General features: G+C 50.0%; 1 protein-coding gene and 1 pseudogene across 2 annotated transcripts in view; one reads left to right on the top strand and one right to left on the bottom strand.

Moving 5' to 3' along the window:
• Fbxo21 (F-box protein 21) overlaps nucleotides 1-20,884 on the bottom strand; it is a 32,610-nt gene extending 11,726 nt beyond the window's left edge. For both annotated transcript variants that reach the window (XM_075981952.1, XM_075981959.1), the window contains exons 1-9: nucleotides 20,606-20,884; nucleotides 19,728-19,863; nucleotides 17,687-17,781; nucleotides 11,615-11,736; nucleotides 8,988-9,134; nucleotides 8,633-8,769; nucleotides 6,842-6,978; nucleotides 2,977-3,156; nucleotides 1,995-2,127 (exon numbers count right to left, since the gene is read on the bottom strand). In XM_075981952.1, the coding sequence (XP_075838067.1) occupies nucleotides 1,995-2,127; nucleotides 2,977-3,156; nucleotides 6,842-6,978; nucleotides 8,633-8,769; nucleotides 8,988-9,134; nucleotides 11,615-11,736; nucleotides 17,687-17,781; nucleotides 19,728-19,863; nucleotides 20,606-20,844 (1,326 nt within the window). In that variant the 5' untranslated portion in view covers nucleotides 20,845-20,884. The remainder of the gene's footprint in view (nucleotides 1-1,994; nucleotides 2,128-2,976; nucleotides 3,157-6,841; nucleotides 6,979-8,632; nucleotides 8,770-8,987; nucleotides 9,135-11,614; nucleotides 11,737-17,686; nucleotides 17,782-19,727; nucleotides 19,864-20,605) is intronic.
• Nucleotides 20,885-21,061: 177 nt separating this feature from the next.
• On the top strand, nucleotides 21,062-21,160 carry LOC142842781 (U6 spliceosomal RNA; annotated as a pseudogene).
• Nucleotides 21,161-21,445: the final 285 nt, after the last annotated feature.

Genomic DNA, 21,445 nt, shown 5'->3' with positions numbered 1-21,445 from the left:
GAGCGGCTGGCCAGAACAGAGCCTGGGGGAGGGCTGGGAGTGAGATACAGAAGCAAAGGTAGGTGGTGGGCAATGGATAAGTATGTGGTAAACAGGCAGAGAGTAGATTGGAGGGTGGCCACAGGCGAGCCCACAGGGCTCATTCCAGGGAAGGGAGGAGGGACGCTTCCTGCGCTATAGAGAAAGCACGTGAGTCACGTGCACTGGGGCTCTGGCAGCACTCAGTGCAGGGGCTGCTCCTTAGCCATGGTGACCCTCAGGGTGACCCCTGCGGTAGACTCAGTGCCCTGCAGACTTGGAAACACAAGACAGCTGAGAGGACAGAGGGCGGCTTTCAGCAGAAGCAGTGACATTCACAAACAAGACCACCTGGCTCTACCCTCCCACCACAGCCTCAGGGACCAAGAGGATGGGCTTTGCAGCTCTTCCCGACTTCCCAAACTAGAAAGAGAAAAGTGAGGCAACCTGTAGGTGTCCTGCTCAGGGACAGGTCACCTGTAACAAACAGCCCACGTTCCACAGGCTGATACACCCCTCCCCCATGCCTCTTGCAGGCTTACCCACCCTTTGAGCTCCTTCTCCTCCAGAAGTGTCTAATGACATGGGCACCTAAGGACTTCTCTGGTGGTCTTGGGTGTTAATTTCCTAAGTTGGTCGCCATGACCTGAGGTGGGGTCCTAGCTCAGAACAAAAGGACTGGGTCCAGATGTTCCACCAGGCAGTATGTGCCAGAAGAAAAAGGGACCTGGTTTGAGTGATGCTGCTCCCCAGTGGGAGGGTCCCCAGGGGAACTATGCAAGTCAGTTGTAGACTATGAAGATAGCACTGAGCATTTCAGTCACAAAGACCCAGGCACAGGCTATTCCTATGACTGGACCTGCTATTCAACTGGGACAGCTCAGTGAAGGACCTTTGCTCTCTCCTTCCTGACTGCTCCCGAAATCCCTCAACAAACAGAACTGGCTGAACAAACTCAAAGGACTAAACCCTGGGCTGCTGCATGGGCGACAGTCCCCAGGGTGCACTCCTCCAGAGCACTTGTCTGCTTGGCCATGGGAGACATCTTTTCTTAAGGAATCTGGAGTGCCCATGCCTGTGACCCAGTATATATCTTTACAGCCATGAACTGATGACCCAGTATAGACACTTCATGAGGGCACTTGCTTTCATTTTAAAAATAAATGTTAAAAGATTTTAATTATGTGGATATGTTTGTGTCGGGGTGTGAGGCCAGAGGAGAGCACTGGATCCCCTGGAGCTGCAGTTACAGGTAGTTGAGGGCAGTCATGTGCACGCGGGAACTGAACCTCAGGCCTTCTACAAGAGCAGTAAGTACTCTTAACAGCTGCACCATCTCTCCAGCCCCCAGAGATTTACCTTCTGCAGAAAGACCCTTTCCATCTCTAAACTCTGGGGAACATCCCAGCGGAGGCTCAGAACAAATGCCCTCTACAGACATTGTGAACAAACAAATGGCTTGATGGCCTCTTTCCAGACCAAGGATGGGATGGGAATGGTCTAGACTAGACTCTGGCACACTCAGACGCACACAAGAATGAACGCAGGGAATCCAAAGCCAGCTCTGGGCTCCACGGGCAGCTTTCTTATGGCACTCACTGCCAGATGTGGGGATTATAGCATGAGCACCCAGAACCAGACAATAAGAAGCCTCAGCCGGCCTCTGGATCATCCCGTGCCCAACAGCTACAGCAAAGCCAGCACCTTGTCCCACCTCTCCCTGCAGAGTCAGGTGACTCTAGGAAAGCACCATGGGGGGAGGGGAAGAGGCAGGACAGAACTTTGTGTCCAGTGCTCAGGGATCATTCCTGGTGACAGAGCTAATGCTTCTCAGAAGACAGAAAAACATTTCATTAGTGGGTCAGGACTGGAGACGGAACAAATCTGAACTTACTCCCTGGAACAGGAGGATGACCTTGGTGCAGCTGTAGCTTTCCTCTCTAGGCAAGGGCTGAGCATCAAAGTAAGATAATTACCTTCTCTGGCCAGATGCCCAGGTGGAAGTAGAGTCTGGCCTGGAGGAGCAGGAGCTGCACCTGGTCCGGGTACATTGCCAGGTACAGGTCCAAAGAGTCTCTGAGGAGCTGGTAGGACTGGTCAATGCCTTCCCTGGGGGAGAAGAAATTACCTTTGCCTCAGTGTGGGCTTCCCAATGAAGTCTAAAAGCAACTGATACAGACTCCCAAGGCTTTCTGACTCCACTGCTCAGCACTGCGAAGCTCTTGCAGAATCCACATTGAACATAAGTCCTGTACCACATCAAACCTGCTCTCGTTATGCAGTCACCTCAGCAGCACACACAGATCCAGAACCGCAGAGCAGAGGCTCCGAGGGCCGTAGAGCTACCCAGGGTGACACTGTCCAGACTCACAGAGCTGACACCAATAGACGTGACCCTGGTTATACTTGTCAATCCGGGGTCAGCACTGGTAACAAGTGTCTGCTCTGGTGCTGGGGGCTGGGGGCTGGGCAGTGGACAAGCTCCATTCACATGAGGACAGAAGGTGACCCCTCTGCGTTTGCTCACTCATGCACCAACTGACAATTGTTCTAAAACAGCCTATTAAAAACGGGTTCTGCTTGGTAAATCCTATTAGGCATCAGGAAACTGGCTGCATCATACACTTTCCCAAAACAGGTTTCCTTGAACTATGGAGCAAAGTCAACCTCGGACTCTGCTCTTACAGGAGGGTGTAAGGTCAGAGGTCATAGCACCTGAAAGGAGGACACCACCTCTGCCACTCTAAGACACTGACTTCCAAAGAATGCCTTCAGTGTCTGAGCAGAGCTAAGTCCACTGCAAACATCAGAGGGTGGCTTCTCGGCACCAACAAATGCATGGCTGATGTCCCAGAAGCAGTTACCACAGGGCAGCTCATTAAACAAGCTTCTCGTTTTTGCACAAACCCTAGAAAGAAGGCCCACACTGCGCAGGAGCAGTGGAAGCCAGGCCCTCACCTCTTGCCCAGGCTCAACAGGTTGCCCACCATCCGCTGCAGCACTTTCTTCACGTTCACCACGCCGTATAATGCCGCCGTCACGTGCTGGCCAATCAAGTACTCACACTCCTTCACTGTGAGCTGCTTGCCCTTCCCAAAAGCATCTATGTAGATGTAGTCAAAGATGTCCAGGGTTGCCCTGCCCAAGGAGAGCCAAGAAGTCACAATTATAGCCCTGAAGGAGGAGTCCAAGGCGGAGGTCACAGCACCATTTTACTGCTTTCACCAATAACATCAAGGCCTTGGAGAGTTTTAAACCCGATTCTCAACAGAGTCTTGGCTGTGGTGACCATACTGCCCTGTTCTTTAGAAGCAGAAGGGCAAGGAAGATGGCTCTGTGGATAAAAGTGCTTGCTGTCAAGCCTGACCATCTGAGTTTGATCCCTAGGACCCATATGGTAGAAGGAGAAAACTGACTCTAACAAGCTGTCCTTGATTCTACATGTATGCTGTGCATGCACACACAGTGATAATAAACACACAAACAAACAGGTGGCAGAGGGAAACATGCTTACTGACTGATAGCTGGCCAGAGCCCTACAGCCCTGAGTCAGGAGTTCAAAGAACAATGACAGAGACATGAGACATGATGACCAAGATGTATGCTAACAACCAAGTGGCAAACAGCAGCCTGTCTGGGGATCTGGGGCCTACATGGACCTAAGAAAACTTAAGGAGTCCCAGCCCAGGATGTGGTCCTCCTCTGCCCACACAATCTCAGGCTGGATCTGCTCACATTCTCATAGCACTGCCAAGTGTGTTCTGGAAGGCTCAAGGAGTGCTGGGGACAGCAGCTTCTTCTGAGCAATCTTGATCCCATGCCCACCACAATCACATAACATTTTCTCTTTGGCCGCTAACTGTCTCAGTTGGATTTCTTTCCTGAGTCGTGTTCATAGCCCACTTTTGGCAAAGACTTGAGACTTATATAAATGTTCTAAAAGAGCACAGAACTTGTCAGCATTTGCTGCAAGGCCAGAACTTCCTATGATAAGCATACAAGAGTGACAAGCCGAGGTCATCACGATGTAAAACACACAGACAAAATGTGCATGGGGCTAAGTGCTAGGGCATATATATATATGTATATATATTTATATATTTGGACTAATTGTGCCCCAGGAATATAGAGCTGGACACAAATCATTTAGGGGACAGGTAAACCTCAGTGATAAGGCAAACTTCAATCTGCAGCACACGCACAAATCAAGCCCCCCAACAAAATCCAAACAGCTACTCCTATACATAAAGACCAAGTGGAAAAACATGTACAGATAATAAAAAATACATCCTTGAAAAAAATCTAATGTCTATATATGGGTACAACTCAGCAAAATTACCCAAGGACAGTAGTGCATGACTTCAATCCCAGGGCAGAGGCAGAGGCAGGAGGATCTCTGTGATTTGGGGGCCTGTTTGATATATATTGCAAATTCCAGGCCAGCCAGTGCTATAGAGTGAGGCCATGTCTCAATATACAAAACAGCAAACACCGCAAACAAAAATTTACAAAATTAGAAATTCAGAAGGCAGTTTTGATGCCACCAATGAAAGATGTCACACCAAACAGCAAGCTAATGTGGAAGGGAGAAGCATTATGTCTCAGTGGTAAAGGTGCTTGCTGCCAAGTCCAAGGCCCTGAGTTCAATCCTGGGACCCAAACAGCAGAAGGAAAAAACTGACTCTCCCACAAGTTGTCACTGCCCCCCCCCCCAACACACACAGAGTTAAAAAACAAAAATCCTCAAAAATCATCCTGAGGCAAGGGCACTGCTATGTGGTCAACAGCATACAAAGCCAACATACTAAGCTAGAGAAAACAGAACAGCACTGTTCAGATACTGTGCTGTGTCACTAAAAGCCAGACCTACAAACCATCTGTATGGAAGACTCACACAGCTAAGCCCTGAAGGCCAGGCCTGTATACAAGTACCAGCCAAAGCTAGAAACAAAACACTTGGTAGCTCAGGATAACCCTAACACAGTCATGTGGAAAGGGTAAACAACTTCCTGGTGATGGACTTCCAGAACCAGAATCACAGACAGCAGGAGGCTGCAGGATCTTCACCTTAGAGCCAGAACCAGCTAGAACCAGCCAGAGGCAGTTTTGAGCTTCAGTCAATATTCAAGCAGAATTTTTGTGTTTGTTTTCTTGTTTGATACAGGGGCTAGACTGTAGTTCAGGCTGGCCACAAACTCCTGCCTCAGCCTCCCACTCCACACAGGCCTCCTAGGCTACTGATTCTCAATCCGTATGGAAAACTGAAAGCTAAGAACAGCCAAAGCACTTTAAGATCAGAACAGTGGGTCTTGTGCTGCCAGGTAGGAGGGCTCAGAGTACAGCATGGGCAGGGAGGATGGAGCCCAGCTGTGAACAAGAGCTGTGCATATGTCAGCATCACCACTGGTGGCTCAGGCTTTTACAGTTCCCTATCCTTGAGTGAAGTGATTCTCCTGCCACAGCCTCCCAAGCAGACAGGACTTCAGGTACTAACAAATTATTGCACTGTTTAAGTCTGGAGTGGTGGCTCAGCTCTGTAACACTAGCACTCAAGGTGAGAGGCTGAAGCAGGATTCCAAGTTCCAGGACAGCCTGGGTAGCAAAGTGAGTCATTGTCTCAAAGAATCGACACAGTAAAAAATAAAACTCTACTCATTTGTGTTATACAGAAAAATACTATTGCCATACTGAAGACTGCCCTTAATAAGTCACTAACGTGCATAAGGGGCCTTACACTAGAAATGAAATGAGCCAGAAATGCTCAGATCATGCAGGACCCTTAGTGGATGTCACATGGGTATCTTACAGATGCACAAGGAGATAGGTAAGCTTACCAGGGCTGCAAATGAGTTTTCTTATTAAATACAATAGGAAGTAGACATCCTATTGTATTTAATAGATTGCAAAAACTAGCCTACAGGACCACACATTTGGAAAATAATGAGTCTATAGTAATTTAAAGAAACCCAAAGTAATGGATTGGGGGGGAGGCTTCACACGTCATGAAATGCCTTCTGAAACTGAGGAGCGTGTGGAGTCCAGCTGCACTTCTCTTCTACAGAGCAGGAGACTAAGAGGGCAAGTGTGTGTGTGTGTGTGTGTGTGTGTGTGTGTGTGTGTGTGTGTAGCACACATGCAGTGGAAGCTGTCCTTGAAGTCTTCAAGCCAGTGTTTACAGAGAACACTGGCCCTGTTTGGCTCCGAAGAAGCCCTACCTGGCTTCAAAGCTCAGGGACTGCTCACCCCAGTGTCCAGGACAGGGCATCGGGATGTGTTTCATCCTGATGTGGAGGAGAGCTGTTCTCCCTGGGCAAGACTCTCTTTAGGAGAGGCAGAGGACTTGAGCTGACACAGGGCACTCTCAGAACACGACAGAGTTCAGCCAGGCTGTAAGCTGCCCACTCCGGTGCTCCTCTCTCTAAGATGAACACGACAGAGTTCAGCCAGGCTGTAAGCTGCCCACTCCGGTGCTCCTCTCTCTAAGATGGGCACAAGTGTGGGAGGAGGAGGCTGTGTCTGCGGCTGAGGGGAAAAGGGAAGAACCTTTGACGGGATTTACCTTCACACTATGACAGCCACAGACCTTTTTTGTAAGTTAGGATTTTGAGCTATTATAGACTCCTATGCCTGCCTGTATAAGAAACAGAGAAGCATCCAGAGCAGGGCTGTCACCCCCCACTTAAGGCCTCGCATCACTATAGTGCAGCATCACTACCAGAACCTCAACATGGTCCCTCAGAAGCAGATGCCTGCTTGGTAATACCTAATTTAACACCAGAACCCGGCTCCTCAGCACCCGTTAAACATGGCAAAGATGGCTCACCCTTCTGCGCCTTGGCACCACCTCAGGAGGAAGTGGCTTGGGAAGTTGACAGGCTCCAGCGGGACACCCAGCTGCCGGGCGATGGTCAGGTATAGCAGAGACATGCTGATGGGGATTCCCGTTCTGCGGGTCAATACCTGAGGGATGAAGGTTGCGGAGGCTTAGGAGGGCCAGGGGCTGGCTCGAAGTGCCTGGCACCCCATGCTAGCTCCAGAGCTACATTTAGATCAGGGACCGAATCCAGCACACTGGGTGTTTCTCAGTCAGCAGAAGTTTGCCTCTTCTCCTAGCCCCTAGACAGGGTCTCCTTACAAAGCCACCCTGCTCCCTCAGTCTTCCAAGTGCTGGCCTTGCTGATGTGTACCATCCCCACACCCAATTCCTTGCTTTTAGCTTTTATTTGTTTTTTCAGGGCTAGGTATGAGAAGCTGGAGCCTTGTGCACTCTGGGCAAGTGTCCTACCACTTAGCTGTTGCACATACCTGAATTTTCAAATTTTTAAAATATTCTAAAAACAAAACCATTTGTGACAAGAAAATAACAGAAGCCAGGTCCTATGGGCCATGCCTATAATCCCAGCACCCAGGAGACTAAGCAGGAGAACAGACAGTCCAAGATCAGCCTGGGCTACCGAGTGAGAGTTTATCTCAAAATTGGCAAAGAACTGTAACCAGCACGTTCTATGTCCACATAGCTCTGCTGGCACAAAGGGAGCACAGCCACCCAAGACTCCAATTGCCTGCGCCCTTTCACCCAGTAAGACAGAACTGAGCACACAGACCACATAGCCTGTGAACCTGGACTGACTTACTGCCAGGTCTTTTACAGGCAGCCTGCTGGCCTCCTCCTACCAGAAAGCAAGTGTGTAAAAATGTCTGTGATATGACAACAGAAACCATGTTACAGATAACAGGACAGATAAGGAAATGGACATCAAAGGTGTGTGGCTGATGTAGCTGGGCCATAGGCTTCCAGGCCAACAGAGGCAGGCTGTGCGGTTCAACACTCACAATCATAGACTGAGCAAACTGAAACACAGAAATGTCTATTTCCATTTACAGGGCTTAAAAAGAGCCATCTTGGGGGCTGGAGATATGGCTCAGCAGTTAAGAGCACTGGCTGCTCTTCCAGAGGACCAGGGTGTTCAATTCCCAGTAACCACATGGTGGCTCACAACCATCTATAATAGGATTTGATACCTTTTAAAAAATATATATAAAATTTAGCTGGGCGGTGGTGGCGCAGGCCTTTAATCCCAGCACTCGGGAGGCAGAGGCAGGCGGATCTCTGTGAGTTCGAGGCCAGCCTGGTCTACAAGAGCTAGTTCCAGGACAGGAACCAAAAAGCTACGGATAAACACTGCCTCGGGGGGGAAATATATATATATATATATATATAATTTAAATTAAAAAAACATCCTGTAGCAGATCTAACCCACTATGCTATCCTATGACAGAGGAAAACAGGCTTCACTGAGACAAAGGAAAGACAACAGCATTTGTCAGTAGTAAGTGGACAGCCCATCAGAGTCCAAAGGACATGTGCCTGCACACACACAGTCACTCCTGTCTACCTAAAAGGGAGCCAGGGATGGAGCACCCTGGAGCACCAAAATCTGCAAATGCAGAAAGTAGGGGCACAGAACCTACACACCCACCCTTTCCCTAACAGTGTCTGAACCCCATGTGTGTGCACACTTGCAGGCTTAGGCATCTAATGGTGCTTTTACAGGGAGCACACAGAGGATGCTGCAGAGCCCACAGCTGTGGGAGGGAACTCAGCCACACATACCTGGTGCATGTACAGGTTCAAGGCATTGTAGTAGTCCATGCGGTTCCCTTTGAACTTCAGCTGGTCATACAGGACATAGTTGATGGCGTCCAGAACTTGGCTCTGGAGTTCTATCTCCATTATCATGGAGGACTCGCCTGCAGCACAGAGATCTCCTCTGGGTCACAAGCATGAACAAGCACACCCCAAACACTCACACCCCAAACACAAGCAAGGCACACCCTGAACACACAGCGACTGGCAAGGGCATGCGAGACAGTCAAGTGCTGCCGGGCTGGGAATGGAGACAGGGTGGCAACAGTGCTTTACACCGTTCAGACAGCCACCCCCAGGGTCAGCTACAGCATTTCCACACCTGCCCTGAAGGTCAGGCTGGGGTGGCGGCTGTTGATACCACGGAGGGTTTTGCATACAAGTTCCACGATGCTGTGGATCTGGGCCTGGATGTCTCTGAGGCTGATGTCGGAGAGAGGGTTGCAGTACTGGTCGATGTAAACGGCACCTGTGGGTGAGAAGGGCAGTCAGTGTTGCTTTCTACCTGACTGGTAGTAGCCTGTTACTGAACCAGCACCTGGGGCTGTGACTTCTCATACCACACCAGCTCCCACCCTAGATGCCAGGCAAAACCCTAACATAGCAAGGGAAGACCAGATGCCTTCACCACAAAGCACTCCATACACCACTAAGAAAACAAAACAAACCATTTTTTTGGAGGTCATGATTCCCACGTCCTATTGTGAAGAGTGCCAAATGCCTGCAAGAACGCCCTCAGGCCACTCGTCTCCCACACTCAAAACCCAACCACTAAAGACTTCCTAAGGCAATTCCTCCTAACAACTAAGCTGGGAGCAGGAACGTCAAAGAGACCTCATTAAAGATTTGATGGCCTACATAGAGCAAGCCCATTTCATTGCTGGCCTCAGGCTCAGCCAACCTCATACCATGCCTAAGTCATCATTGGTTACAGAACATTTTTACTTAAAGTCTTCCAGTGATCTTTTAAATTCAAGATACAACAGGCCACCTCAGGACCTACCTGTTCTACCAACACTCTTAAGAAGCTGAAGGCAGTTCAGGGCATCAGGAGACCCAGCCTAGGCTATAGGGATTGTCTGTAAGTCACTGCTCATGCTTCAGTGGCTGCTGGAGTCTAGCCAGGGTTGAGGTTCTGGAACAAGCACTCCCCTCTAGCCACTCAAGAGGTTTCTACTGCCTTTCTAGTGACCTGAGTGGACTGTGAAAACCGAAACTTTGTATTTGAAAAATGTAAAACAAGTATTTATTTTTCATATAAACCTACAAAAACAAAGAAAACTGATTTACTAATCTTAACTGTTAAATGAAAGCTGGCATGATGGCACAGCTTTAATCCCAGAACTCAGGAGGCTGAGGCAGAAGGATCTCTGTGTTTTTGTGGTCAGTCTGGTCAACACAGCCAGCCAGGATTCTGCCTCAAACAAAAGAGAACAGCAACAAACACCTCAAAAGAACTGAACTCCCAGTTCTCCGAAGTATAAAGCAGACAAGAGGACGGCTATGACTTTCTTTCCATTTAACTACAAGATTTTCTATTTCCTTTCAGTCAACATCAGACCTTCAACCATTAGCATGTATCTCCACTAGGCACTGTAGGCTGTGGCGATCTTTACTCAAGGCCTGGAACATAACAAACCACTTAAAGGGCTGGGCATACCTAGCATTCTGAGGACAGGCTGACAGCTAGGCTGTGCTCTGCATCTCAAACAAAACAAAAAGCAAAGAAATACAATGACTACACTGGACACAGAAGGGGTGCAGCAGTCCCTGTGACAGTCACAGCAGCCCCAGCTGCTGAAGCCAGTGAGCTCTGCAGGGATCAGCTGAACCTCACAGAAGTGAGCCCTGAGAGGAAGGGCAGGGGACCACAGGAACAGTGCTGCCACCGTGAGGAAGGAAAGCTGAGCATCTCCAGGCAAAGGCCTGGATTCAGAAGCAGAGCACCACAGAACAATTTGCAAAGGTATGACACTAGGGGAGGACCAGACCACAGAGGGCCCTGGGAAGCAAGCGGTCATTCAGAAAACATGAGGCAGGTCCTACAGCGATGGGGACAAGTGGGTCAGGCACACTGGCTGACTGGAGGACAGTTGGCAGTGATGCCCAGGGAAAGGCAGGACTCCTCGGAGAGGCTGAGTGCTTGGAGAACCATACTGGACAGGTTGTGACCTAGAACACCAGTGAGGGGGGAAGTCAACCGATCTAGTGATCCCAAGGAGCAGAGAGGATACATAAGCACACACTTCACAACCACAGCACAGGAGGCTTCTTTCTAAGAATTAAGACAGTGTTTAAAAAGCCAAGTCACATTTTCTTACTATTCTCCTAAGAGCCCACTAATCCCCAGTCAGGTCATGTTTCAGGCCTGTCCTCACTAATCCCCAGCTGCTTCAGGACACAGGTAAATAGGAGCAAGAGGACATCTGAAGTAACAGTTTTGAGCGGGAAGAACTGGTTCCACTAGCCAAAGGTCACTCATTCTGCAGGCCACGTGCTTGTGTTGAGGGCAGAGGTCAACCTCAGCACTGTCCTTGGGAGCTATCCATCTTGTTTTAGCCAAGCTCACTGACTAGAGAACTGCAAGAGTTCTGTCTCCAGCTCCCCAGGGCTGCGGTTATAAGCACGCACCAAGTTAGTTTTCTACATGGGTCCTGGGGCAGAAACCAACTCCTCACACCTGTGTGGTAAGTGCTTTCCTGACTGAGCATCCAGTCCTCAACTGTCACTAAGCTGGTGATGACTCAAGACACTAGATCACTTGAGCTGACGCAGAAGATGCCACTGGAATCTGCTGGAAGTTTGAGTGCTGTGTGCTCTGTAATCCAACTTCCTGAAGCCCACTGGCATGGCTTTCTTTCTCCCCTACCAGGAGGGACAGTTGTCACAAGCTCTTAAAAGGTTGCTCAGCTGCCAAAGACCCCTGCTCACAGGCACGGAAACACCCACCTTCCAGATACGACTCATAATCATCGGGCTGCTGCAGGAAAGCCTTGAGGTTGTTCAGGATTTTCTGCTGCCGCAGGTAGTAAAGAATTTTCTTTGCGTAGTATTTCCAGGTCAAAGCTTTCCTGGAAAGCAATCAATCAAGCCACTAAGAACTTCAGTTGCCCAGCCCCCCTTCATATCATATACCCCACTTTAACAAGACAAACACAGCTGACACACATCTGCACTGCTGCTGGCAGAGTGCTCTGCACCCTGACTTGATGGTTCAATGGCACAGAGACATTTACACCCTGTCTCTGGAGGAAGGCTGTCAACAGCATCCTGGGAGGTGAGGTATACTGTGCTGTCCTGTCCCCAAGGCCTGCTCTGACACTCAGGACACAGGCTGCTCCTTTCTCCTTTTGTGCTCGGTGCACTCAGGGAGTCCTTCTACCCCATGGCTTCCGGTGCATCTGATACGGCCACCTTTCCAGAAGTTACTTTCTGAAGAAGTTTTCCAAAGAACTCAAATCTGCACATGCAGTTGTTACTCCATACTTGCCTAGATAACTGGGGGGTATCCCAAGACTTCCTCCTAGTGAGTCACTATTCCCAAAGTCACAGTAAGCTGTTAGCCCATGAGGGTCAAACCTCTGGACCATCTTGAATGCCTTGAGTGCCCTCTTCCAACACCCTAACATGAACATCTGCCACTAACTTGGCAAAGCTAGCCCAGTTTTTGTGGGTGTCTCAGTACCCTCCTCCTCCTTAGCTTCTGCTTCCATCCTCTCCCTTATCACCTCTTGACACGCAGTGCATTGCTCCAGAGATGCTCACCTACAATGCCATGGCCTCTGCTCCCCTTCTTCAGTTTCTACTTCCTCACACTAAAAGCCCAACTTCTAGTAAAGACATAACATGTCCCTTCATCCCATCCCCATAGCTTCTGAAATCTCAGTTCTAACTGCCCCCACTGTCCCTTTAACCTAGGACCTGTCTGTGTCACCTTGGCACCTTCCTCAGTGGAATGTTCCTTCCCTGGATGCCTGCAGTCTGTTCTCTTACTTCCTCTTGGCTTTCTGTTCAGATGGCCCGAGTCAGGCATCTCCATAGCTGTCCTACCTCAAAAGGTGCCCCACAACCCTTACACTCTAGTTCACTCAGCATTTCCCCAGCACATGCCACTTCCTAGAAGATCAACAGCTTGTGTGTTTTTATTGCTACCCTGCGAGCTTGTGAAGGCAGGGATGTGGGGTTGTTTACAGCTATACCCTGAGTGGCCACAGTAGCGCCTGTGCACCGAGGGTGTGTAGAAGACTCTGTGTGAAGCACTTCATCAGGTCTCCCAAACACGAGATTATGGTGTGAACAGTAAGGCCTCCTCCACTCACAGAGGTCAGTGACAGTCAGCAGAGCTGTCGGTTCCAGCTGCTCGTTAACCTCTGCTGCGGAAAGTCACCCCCAACAAAGGTGTGGGGCAAATGCTGCATTCCTCATGCAAGCCAAGAAGCACAGCTCTGAGGTGCTGCACAATCACACTTCATGCCTCTGTGGCCATCTCCTGAGCCTCTCTAGAGTGACTGCCCGCACACATCCCTGAATTGCTCAGGGATCTTTTAGTCTCAGTCATCTACAGGGTCTCCCCACTGTCTAACAGTAGCTTACCTAAGTTCAGAATATGTCCATCTAAGCTTTACCTTGCTCTGAATTTCTTATTGCTAAGTAGATGGAAAGGCTGGCAAGAAAGGCGCCAAGCCTGAGCATGATCCCCAAGATCTACACTGGGAGAAAGGAAGAGCGAGTTCCTACAAGCTGTCCTCTGACCACTCATGCACTGTGGCACAATTGTACTCACATACACATAGATGAACACAACAAACAAGAACACAAAATCAATTCACAACTAAGTAGCTGGAGAGGCTCTGTGAAATTCAAATACCAGTTGTGTGGCCAGTTGCCACTCCAGAAGGTGGGGTAGTCTTCCACCAGAAGCCACCTGCAGATGCAGGCCAGAGGCAGATGCTTGCTTCGCCAGCCTTCTTCTACCCCCCAGCACCACAAGAAAAAGGCTCATGCCTATGATCCTCTCAGGAAGCAGAGGCTGCAAGCAGGGCCAGCCTGGACTACAGAGTGAGACTCTGTCTTAATGAAAAAGAAAGAAAGGTGGGATGGAGCTGATGACAATGATTGGTTGTCCCCTGTGCAGTATTAGCAGCCACTGTGCTCAGTGTCCAGGACTGTTACTCCTTCAGATATCTCTAACTGAACCAGCCCCTCTTCATTTATTGGAAAGACTGTTGCAAAACCCTCATCTATTCTCTAGTTTCCCAACGCAATAAAATGTAGCAAAAACAGGACAAATGCTCTGCCTATCCCTTTCACTCATTTTTGATTTTCCTTCAAAGACCAAGGAATGTCTTGAAACAGTACTGGGGACTCACAGAGCTAACCTTTCTGCAGACCAACATGCTCTGCCTCTCCCACACTGCTGCCCCACACTGAAGGGACTGAAAGTACTCATAATGTCTGGTTCTGGACTCACCTTGTACATTTCTGAAACAGGCCTGAGAAGCAGCCATTTCTCCTTGATCCTGGCTGCATGGGGGAAGCGGTAGCTACTGGGCTGGTCATGAGTTCATACTAACACTTCTGACTCAAATTCAGACATATACAGCTTTGACCTCCTTCTGCCCCTCTATGACACTAGAGATGGCATGACAGTCATTAGCTGGCTTTACAGGCATCTCCATGTAAACACAAGTCTGGCCTGAGTGTAATGACCAGTTTTCCTGTCATTTCTCGGAAAATAAAGAGGCTGGGTAATCTATCCATGATCTTGTGTAGGCAAGTGAGTGTGTCTACCCAGGCATGTGTGCATACAGACCACGGGGCATATGTGGAAGCCAGAGGACAGTCTGCAGAGTCTACTATGTGGATCCAAGGGATTGAACTCAGGTCTTCAGGCTTGGCAGCAAGAACCTGTACCTGTTGAACATCTTGCCAGACCACTGCCCAATGTTCTTTCAGCTGCCCTAACCACATACATAGTACTGTCTCCTAGACAGCTCTCATTTGGAGGCAGGACATCAGGTTAATGTCCATTCAGTGCTCACCAGTAGACCTGAGTCAGACTATCTCTGTGGTTTTGGGTTTCAAACTCCATTTCTAGTTGACATGTCAGAACGAGCCCAAATTCTGAGATCTTCCAAGTTGACAAGTTTGTCTTTAGCCTTTATACTTGGAAGTCAGTTCAGCTGGATATAAAAATCCTTGGCTGGCATTTCCTTTATGCCTTGGAATACCTTTTTCCTCTGGCATAAAGTGCTGCTGTTGAAATCAGTCTTTCTTTTGCACAGAAGTGACTTCATCTCTTTTGCCTGGATACCCAAAGGCCCTTTCTGAGTCTAAAATCCAGTACCTCTATTACAAGTGTCTGGCTGGGCACTGGCCACCCAGGTTCCTTTCTCAGGCACAGCACAAGCTCTTTAACGTGCTGTAATACAGTGTTCCTGCAGGTTGTGCTTTCTCAGACCACACAGAACAGCACAGGTAGTCATCACACACCCAGAGAGGGCACCTGACTGTCTATAGAAACTGCCTGCTCCCACTGCTTCCCACAGCACTAATGGAAGCAGAAAGGGTCACCGTGCACACTGACAGAACACTCCCTGCCATTACACTTGTCCCACCAAGGGCAACATGCTTACAACACTTACTTTGAAAACAACCACAATACATTCTTCCACTGGCTACACGAGTTCAGCTTTCCTGATGACCTGACTAGCACAAAAAGGCAGTCTTTCCCAGTGATTTTAACATTCCTCTGAAGAGTGAATTCCAAGGTGTTTCCTTAAAACTGCTGCCTTGCCCATTTCCCTTGGGCGTGGCAAGATCTGCAAAGGACCGCTGGTTCCCAGCCTGGCCTACCAGTCACAGACTTATGGTGTGGGCTGTTACTCTTGAGAGTAAGTTTTGAGTAGAAGGCTAGTTTGCTGGTTTCCAGCTGGGCATCCAGTTCCACGCATCTCCCTACTCAACAACCTCTTACTGGGGAACTCCTCTGGCATCCTGTCCATGTCCGTTCCCATAGAGCTCTGTTGAGATCACAAGTTCCCTCACACTCTGCCCCACCAGCTCATACTGCAAGCTTCCCATTACACTCATTTAAACACTTTTTTTTTTCTGGCTCTTCTTGTAGATTTACTTCTCTGCACTTATTTTATGACAACATTATCCAGGTGGAAAAGCAACTAAGCAAAATAAAGACCTTTCCATCCCCAAATCTTCGTTGCTTTTTTTGTATCTACCTGGAGCAGCACTGGATAGTATATTAATTTTCGCACGTTTTCAACACACTGCAACTACCTAGGAAACCTATTCCCGAGAACCCACATACTAAGAACGAAAGCCTCTAAAGCAGACAGCAAGTGGCTGTCCATCAGCCAATCTGCAAGACAGGGTAGCTGTTAGCTAAGGGAGCTCCTCCTGGGGAAGTTGACGGGACAGATCCCTGTGGTAATTCTAAGACAAAGCAGAGCAGGATCTGTCTCCCACAAGCAATGATCCCCTCCCCTTTCTCATGTAGTTAGGATTAGGATAAAAGACAAAGTAGCTAGCTATTAAAAACCAAACAGGTGGGGCTAAGAGCTCAGGAGTGGAGCACACAGTTGGCTCAGGGTAAGACCCTGGGTTTGGCATCTAACACTATAAAAGAAAAGCAAAAAGTGGAGGCAGGAAAGGCCAACATAAAATCAGCAGTGGAAAGAACAGGAAAAGAGTGTAAATAAGAAATAAAGTTTACACCACACAAACTAAAGCCAATAAAGTGCACCCTGAACCCTTCTCCATACATGCCATGCCTAAAAACTATCATGAGGCCACACAATACTGTCAGTGCACACTCCAGTGCTTACATAAACCTACACACAGACTCGGGTGGGGAAGCACCCAGACCTAGAACCTCTCCCCACAAAGCCCCATGAAACACTGTTTCCTGGTCAGGACTTTTTGCAGTGACCTCTCTCAATGCATCTTTTTCTCCAACTTTTAGGACAGCGGATCTCTCCCACAGGAGGTTAGGCTGCATGGCAAGTCACTGCTGAATTGGAAATTAAGCTTTCCAGCAGAAAATATAAGATATACCATTCCAAACAGTAAGGTTTATTTTTATTGTAAATGATGTTTGTGTGTGAGCTTGTGCCTGTGTGGCTATGTGCGTGTGAATGCAGGCGCCCAAGTAGGTCAAGAGAGGAATCAGATCCTGTGGGACTGGTTTATAGGGGGCTGCAAGTCACCCAACGTGGGCGATGAGAACTGAAGCCAGGACCTCCAGGAGAGCATCTGCGGAGAACCCAAGCTCACGCTCCCCTGCACCTTAAATCGCCCCTACATCACTAAGTATAATGTAAGTAGTCACTGTTTAGACAACAAGAAAAAGGGTCTGCAGATGCTCAGTAAACGACAATCTGTGTGTGTGTGCAAGCATGTGCGCACACATGTGAGCACATAGGTGTGAGCGTCTGTGAAGGCTAGAGGTGGGTCTCAGGTGTCATTCCTTGAGAGTCATACACACTTTCTCAGATAATCTCTTTCTGGAGCCTTGTGCTCGCCACTTGGCTAAGTTGGTGGCCATCAAGCCCAGCACGAGAAGAGCAAGTGCATGCCACTGGGGATCAAACTTGGCTCGTCACACCTGCAGAGCAAGCTGTACTGACTGCCTCTTGACATATTTTTTTAAAGATTTTATTATTTTGAGGCAGGGTCTCACTCTGTAGTCCAGGATGTTCTGCAACTCACTACGTAGCTCTTGAACCTGCTGCTTCTCCCTGCCTCAGCATCCTGAGTATTGTAAGTATAGACATGAGCCCCCATGCATAGCTTTCTGGATAGTTTTGATACAAAGTTGGCTGAATCCACAGATGAGACGCCTATGGCTGCAGGGAATGACAGTGTGCCAACTGTCCTGGTGTGCTCATCTCACACATCCACAACTTTTCAAAATGATACCTGTGCCAAGACGTGAAGTATCTGGAAACACTAGGGCTCTCCCTCTGCAGTTATCATGATGATGACCCTGAGAGAGCCATGGCTTACCTTCCTTCCATGTTTAGGATGCACACCAGCTCATCCTCAAAAAAGATCTCTGGCCCCTCGAGGTTTTCAATGTCACTGAAGCCGTTACAAGGAACCTATGGGAAACACACACACAGGAGGCCTCAGTCATTGAGAGTTAGTACGGCTAACACTGGCAGACACACAGCTGAGCCACAACTGAGAGCAGCTGCACACGGGGACAGTGACAGAAGCTCTTGCACACTATCTCTTAGGGCCATCAGGGCAGAAAGCAACAGATAAATCACAGCACATTCAGGCCCTGGCACTTGAGTCACACACACCCCACTCTCACAGTCGGGGAGTTTCTGAGCCTGCTGGTGCCAGATTCTCATGTGCGGTAAAGAGCTCATACAGGCTGAGGCTACAACTCTCCAATCTTCCGAGGTCTTTGCTACACACAACTAGGAGAGGCAAGACGTTTTAGTCTGAAACAGAGGTGCTCCTGGGGCTCCCTGACTGTGCACTCTGCTCTGTACCCAGAGGCAATGAGACATGTGTGCTGAGGTGGAGGCACACGCATGCTGAGGTAATGGTGCAACAGCTACTGAGGTGGCGGCACATTAAGACTCTGGGGTTAAAGTCCTGGGATGTCCCCCAGTTTTCCTTATGAGAGCAGCCACAGTGTTTCATGGTGACTGTGTACACATGGAGAAAATAAGAATACCAATCAATCACCCACCTGTGAGTCCACCCTAAGTATGCCCCTGCTGTGTTCAAAGTCCTCCACAAGCTTCTAATTAAGTAAGCAGTGGTACAGGGAAGGAAGAGGGAAAAGCTCACCAACCCACCATGATTAGACAAAGGCAGACTGTTGAAGGCACACACAAACCCAGCTGGCTTATAAGTAGAGGCCGTGAACCAGTAGCCTGTGATGAAGCGCATCATACATGTCCTGCACCAGAACACCTGTGTGCATGTACACGTTTAAGCCAGTACTGAACACGTGTGATTATAGACTGGCTAGGGCACTGTTCCAGGCTGAACAAAACCTTGGTTCATGCTGCTACTAATAAGCATTTTATATAAACAAATTGGAGAATGTCTATATGCAGTCCCATAAGGGACTGAGTTAGAATGTGCTGAAAGTCAAATCTGCCCTTTCGAAACTTGAAACACCTTGAAAACACTGTTCATAAATTCCGTTAACAGCAGAGTGGAAAATGAGAAGCAATCTTCAGAAACGACCTCCATCACACCAGAAGAGTAGAACTAAGAGTGTCAGCTCCACTGGATGCCCAGTCTGTGGAGAACCGGGAAAGCCCTAGGGAAAGCAGCATCAGGAACAGACACGGATTTCCATGGGACATTCTGAACAAGGGGCAAACTACCGACTCCAAAACGGAAAAGATTTAAGCCAATGAAGAAAAAGCAGCTTGAGCCAGGTCTGGCGATGATTCCTCATAATTCCAGCCCTCAGGAGGCTGGACAAGAGTTTAAGTGCAGCCTGGGGTACATGGTAAAACTCCCCTCAGAACAAAGAACAGCAGTGATAACAAAAATTCTCAATTGCTGGGAGCAACCGATGCTAGCCGGTGAGCTATAGGCAGTTTTTAACCCCAGCACCTTAACAAACAACGCAGTTCACTACTTAGTTTGGGCCGCATTTATTTCGGCAGCCTTCCTGGGAAAACAAGTGTAAGAGCTTTGGAGTATCCAATCATTGATGGCTCTCAAATCACGCGGGGGGGGGGGGGGGGAGTTTGCACAAAGCCTGTGTAACAATCTTGAGGAAAAATAAGGCTTATCTGGACCCAGTGGACACCGCCCTGTGTATCCCTCCCCGTCCTCACAGCCCACTGTCTCTCACTTTAGAAAAGTAGGGCTGGCAGGGACAAATGGCTCCGTGTTGTTGGATGGGAGGGAAGAGGACACAATGACTCTTACAGCCGTGTAAGCAAGGGATTGTGTGAGCATCGAAAAGGGAACTGGCAGTAAGAGTCGAGCAGCTAACGCGCGTGTACACATGTGTGTACACACGCACACGCACACACACAGCCTGAGCCACATAACAGGTGCTTACATGCTCTGAAAAGAACCGTTTGGAGAAGGAGGCTACAATCTTCCGGGCTTCTAAGCCAGCTTTCTGCCGAACTTTATATTCCTCTAACCAATTGACGTAGTCGGTGGGACTGTAGTGCTTCATCAGAGAGGGCCACCTATAAGGGGAGAAAACACCTTTCTCAGCGCAGCGGAGACTGCAGAACCCCTGACAGCTGAGGAGCCTGCGGGAAAGGGGGGGGGGGCGGGCAGCGGCTCTAGGTGCAATCTCCATCGGGCATCCACGCACTGCCTCACTACTTGATGCGGTGACCTTGGCTTGGTGACGGGAAGACAGTGTTTCCACCCCCACCCTCCCATTCCGTGGTGGACACAATCACGGCGATGATGCTAACGGTTTGCACTGATGGCGCGCCTCCTCAGCACCAGGCCCCGCAATCCGGGGCCGCATCTCATTAGATTCCCCCACGCAGCAAAACAGGGGGAAGGTGTCTAATCACGGAATGGAAGACCCAGGCTGCCGAGAAGGGAGGTGGACGGCACCCCTTCCTCCCCCAAGGTCACGAGATGGGATGGCAGGTCCGATCCCGGCATCCCAGCCAGCCGGGAAGGCACGCAATACCGCCGGCACGTAAACATCCTGTACCGAGCGGGCCACAAAAGATGCGCGCCGCGGAGCCGGGAGGCGCGGGAGGCCGCAGCCGCGGGGCCGAGCGGGAGGCCGGGTGGCGGGCGGCGGAGGCGACCCCATCGGGGCTCCGGAGGCCCCGGCCCAGGCCTTTGTCTGCGGCCGCGGGAAGCGGGGCCTGAGAGGGGGCGGCGCGAGCTCGGGAGGGTGGCGGGTGGAGCCCACGCCAAGCCCGGGCCCGGGGCGCTGCGGGAACGGAGCGGACGGCTCACCTCACCCGGAACTGCTCCTTCCACACCTGGCCGCTGCTCTGGCACACCTCGCGCAGGCGACGGCAGGTGCTAGACACGCGGCCGATGTCGAGCGCCGTGAGGGAGCCGCTGCAGAGGATGTACTCCAGCACCTCGCCCGGCAGCTGCACCAGGCAGCTGGGGCCCGCCGCCTCGGCTGCGGCCTCCTCGGCCAGCGCCGGCACCACCTCCATAGCGCTATCCCCCGCTACCGCCGCCATCTTGTCCGCGTACCTGAGGGGCCGCTCCGCGGGCGCGCGCGCGCGGGCGCGACGGGGAGCTCACGAAACTCCGTCACGCCCACCCGGGGCGTGGCTCCGTGGCGCCCCGCCCATACCAGGTCCCCAGGAGCCCTGGGAAGGAAAGACCAAGGCTGGGGAGACTGCTCTCCTGGTTCTGAATAACCCAACAGCATTAGCATAAAAAAAATTAGGCTAGGTGCTCGTTTTGGCTGCACATTTACGAAAACGGGATCAATACAGAGAGGATTAGCAGAACCCCTGCGCAAGGATGACTCGCAAATTCGTGAAGCGGTGTGGGCCAGGTGGTGACAACTCACTCCTTTAATCCCAGCACACCCAGGGAGGCAGAGGCAGGTGGATCTTTGAGTTCGAGGTCTGCCTGGTTTATAGAGCGAGTTCCAGGACAGCCAGGGATGCACAGAGAAACCCTGTCTCGTAAATAAATAAATGAAGTCGGGAGTGGGGAGCCGGTGGGATGATTCAGCAGGAAAGCGTGCCAGCCAGAGTTCCAATCCCAGAACCCGCATAGTAGGAGGAGGAACTGACTCACGCAAGTTGTCCTCTGACCTCCACCTTCATT

This window comes from Microtus pennsylvanicus, chromosome 1, assembly GCF_037038515.1.
Source record: "Microtus pennsylvanicus isolate mMicPen1 chromosome 1, mMicPen1.hap1, whole genome shotgun sequence".
NCBI lineage: Eukaryota > Metazoa > Chordata > Mammalia > Rodentia > Cricetidae > Microtus > Microtus pennsylvanicus.
Note: the sequence above shows the minus strand (reverse complement) of the source record. Positions and strands in the feature narration are given on the sequence as shown.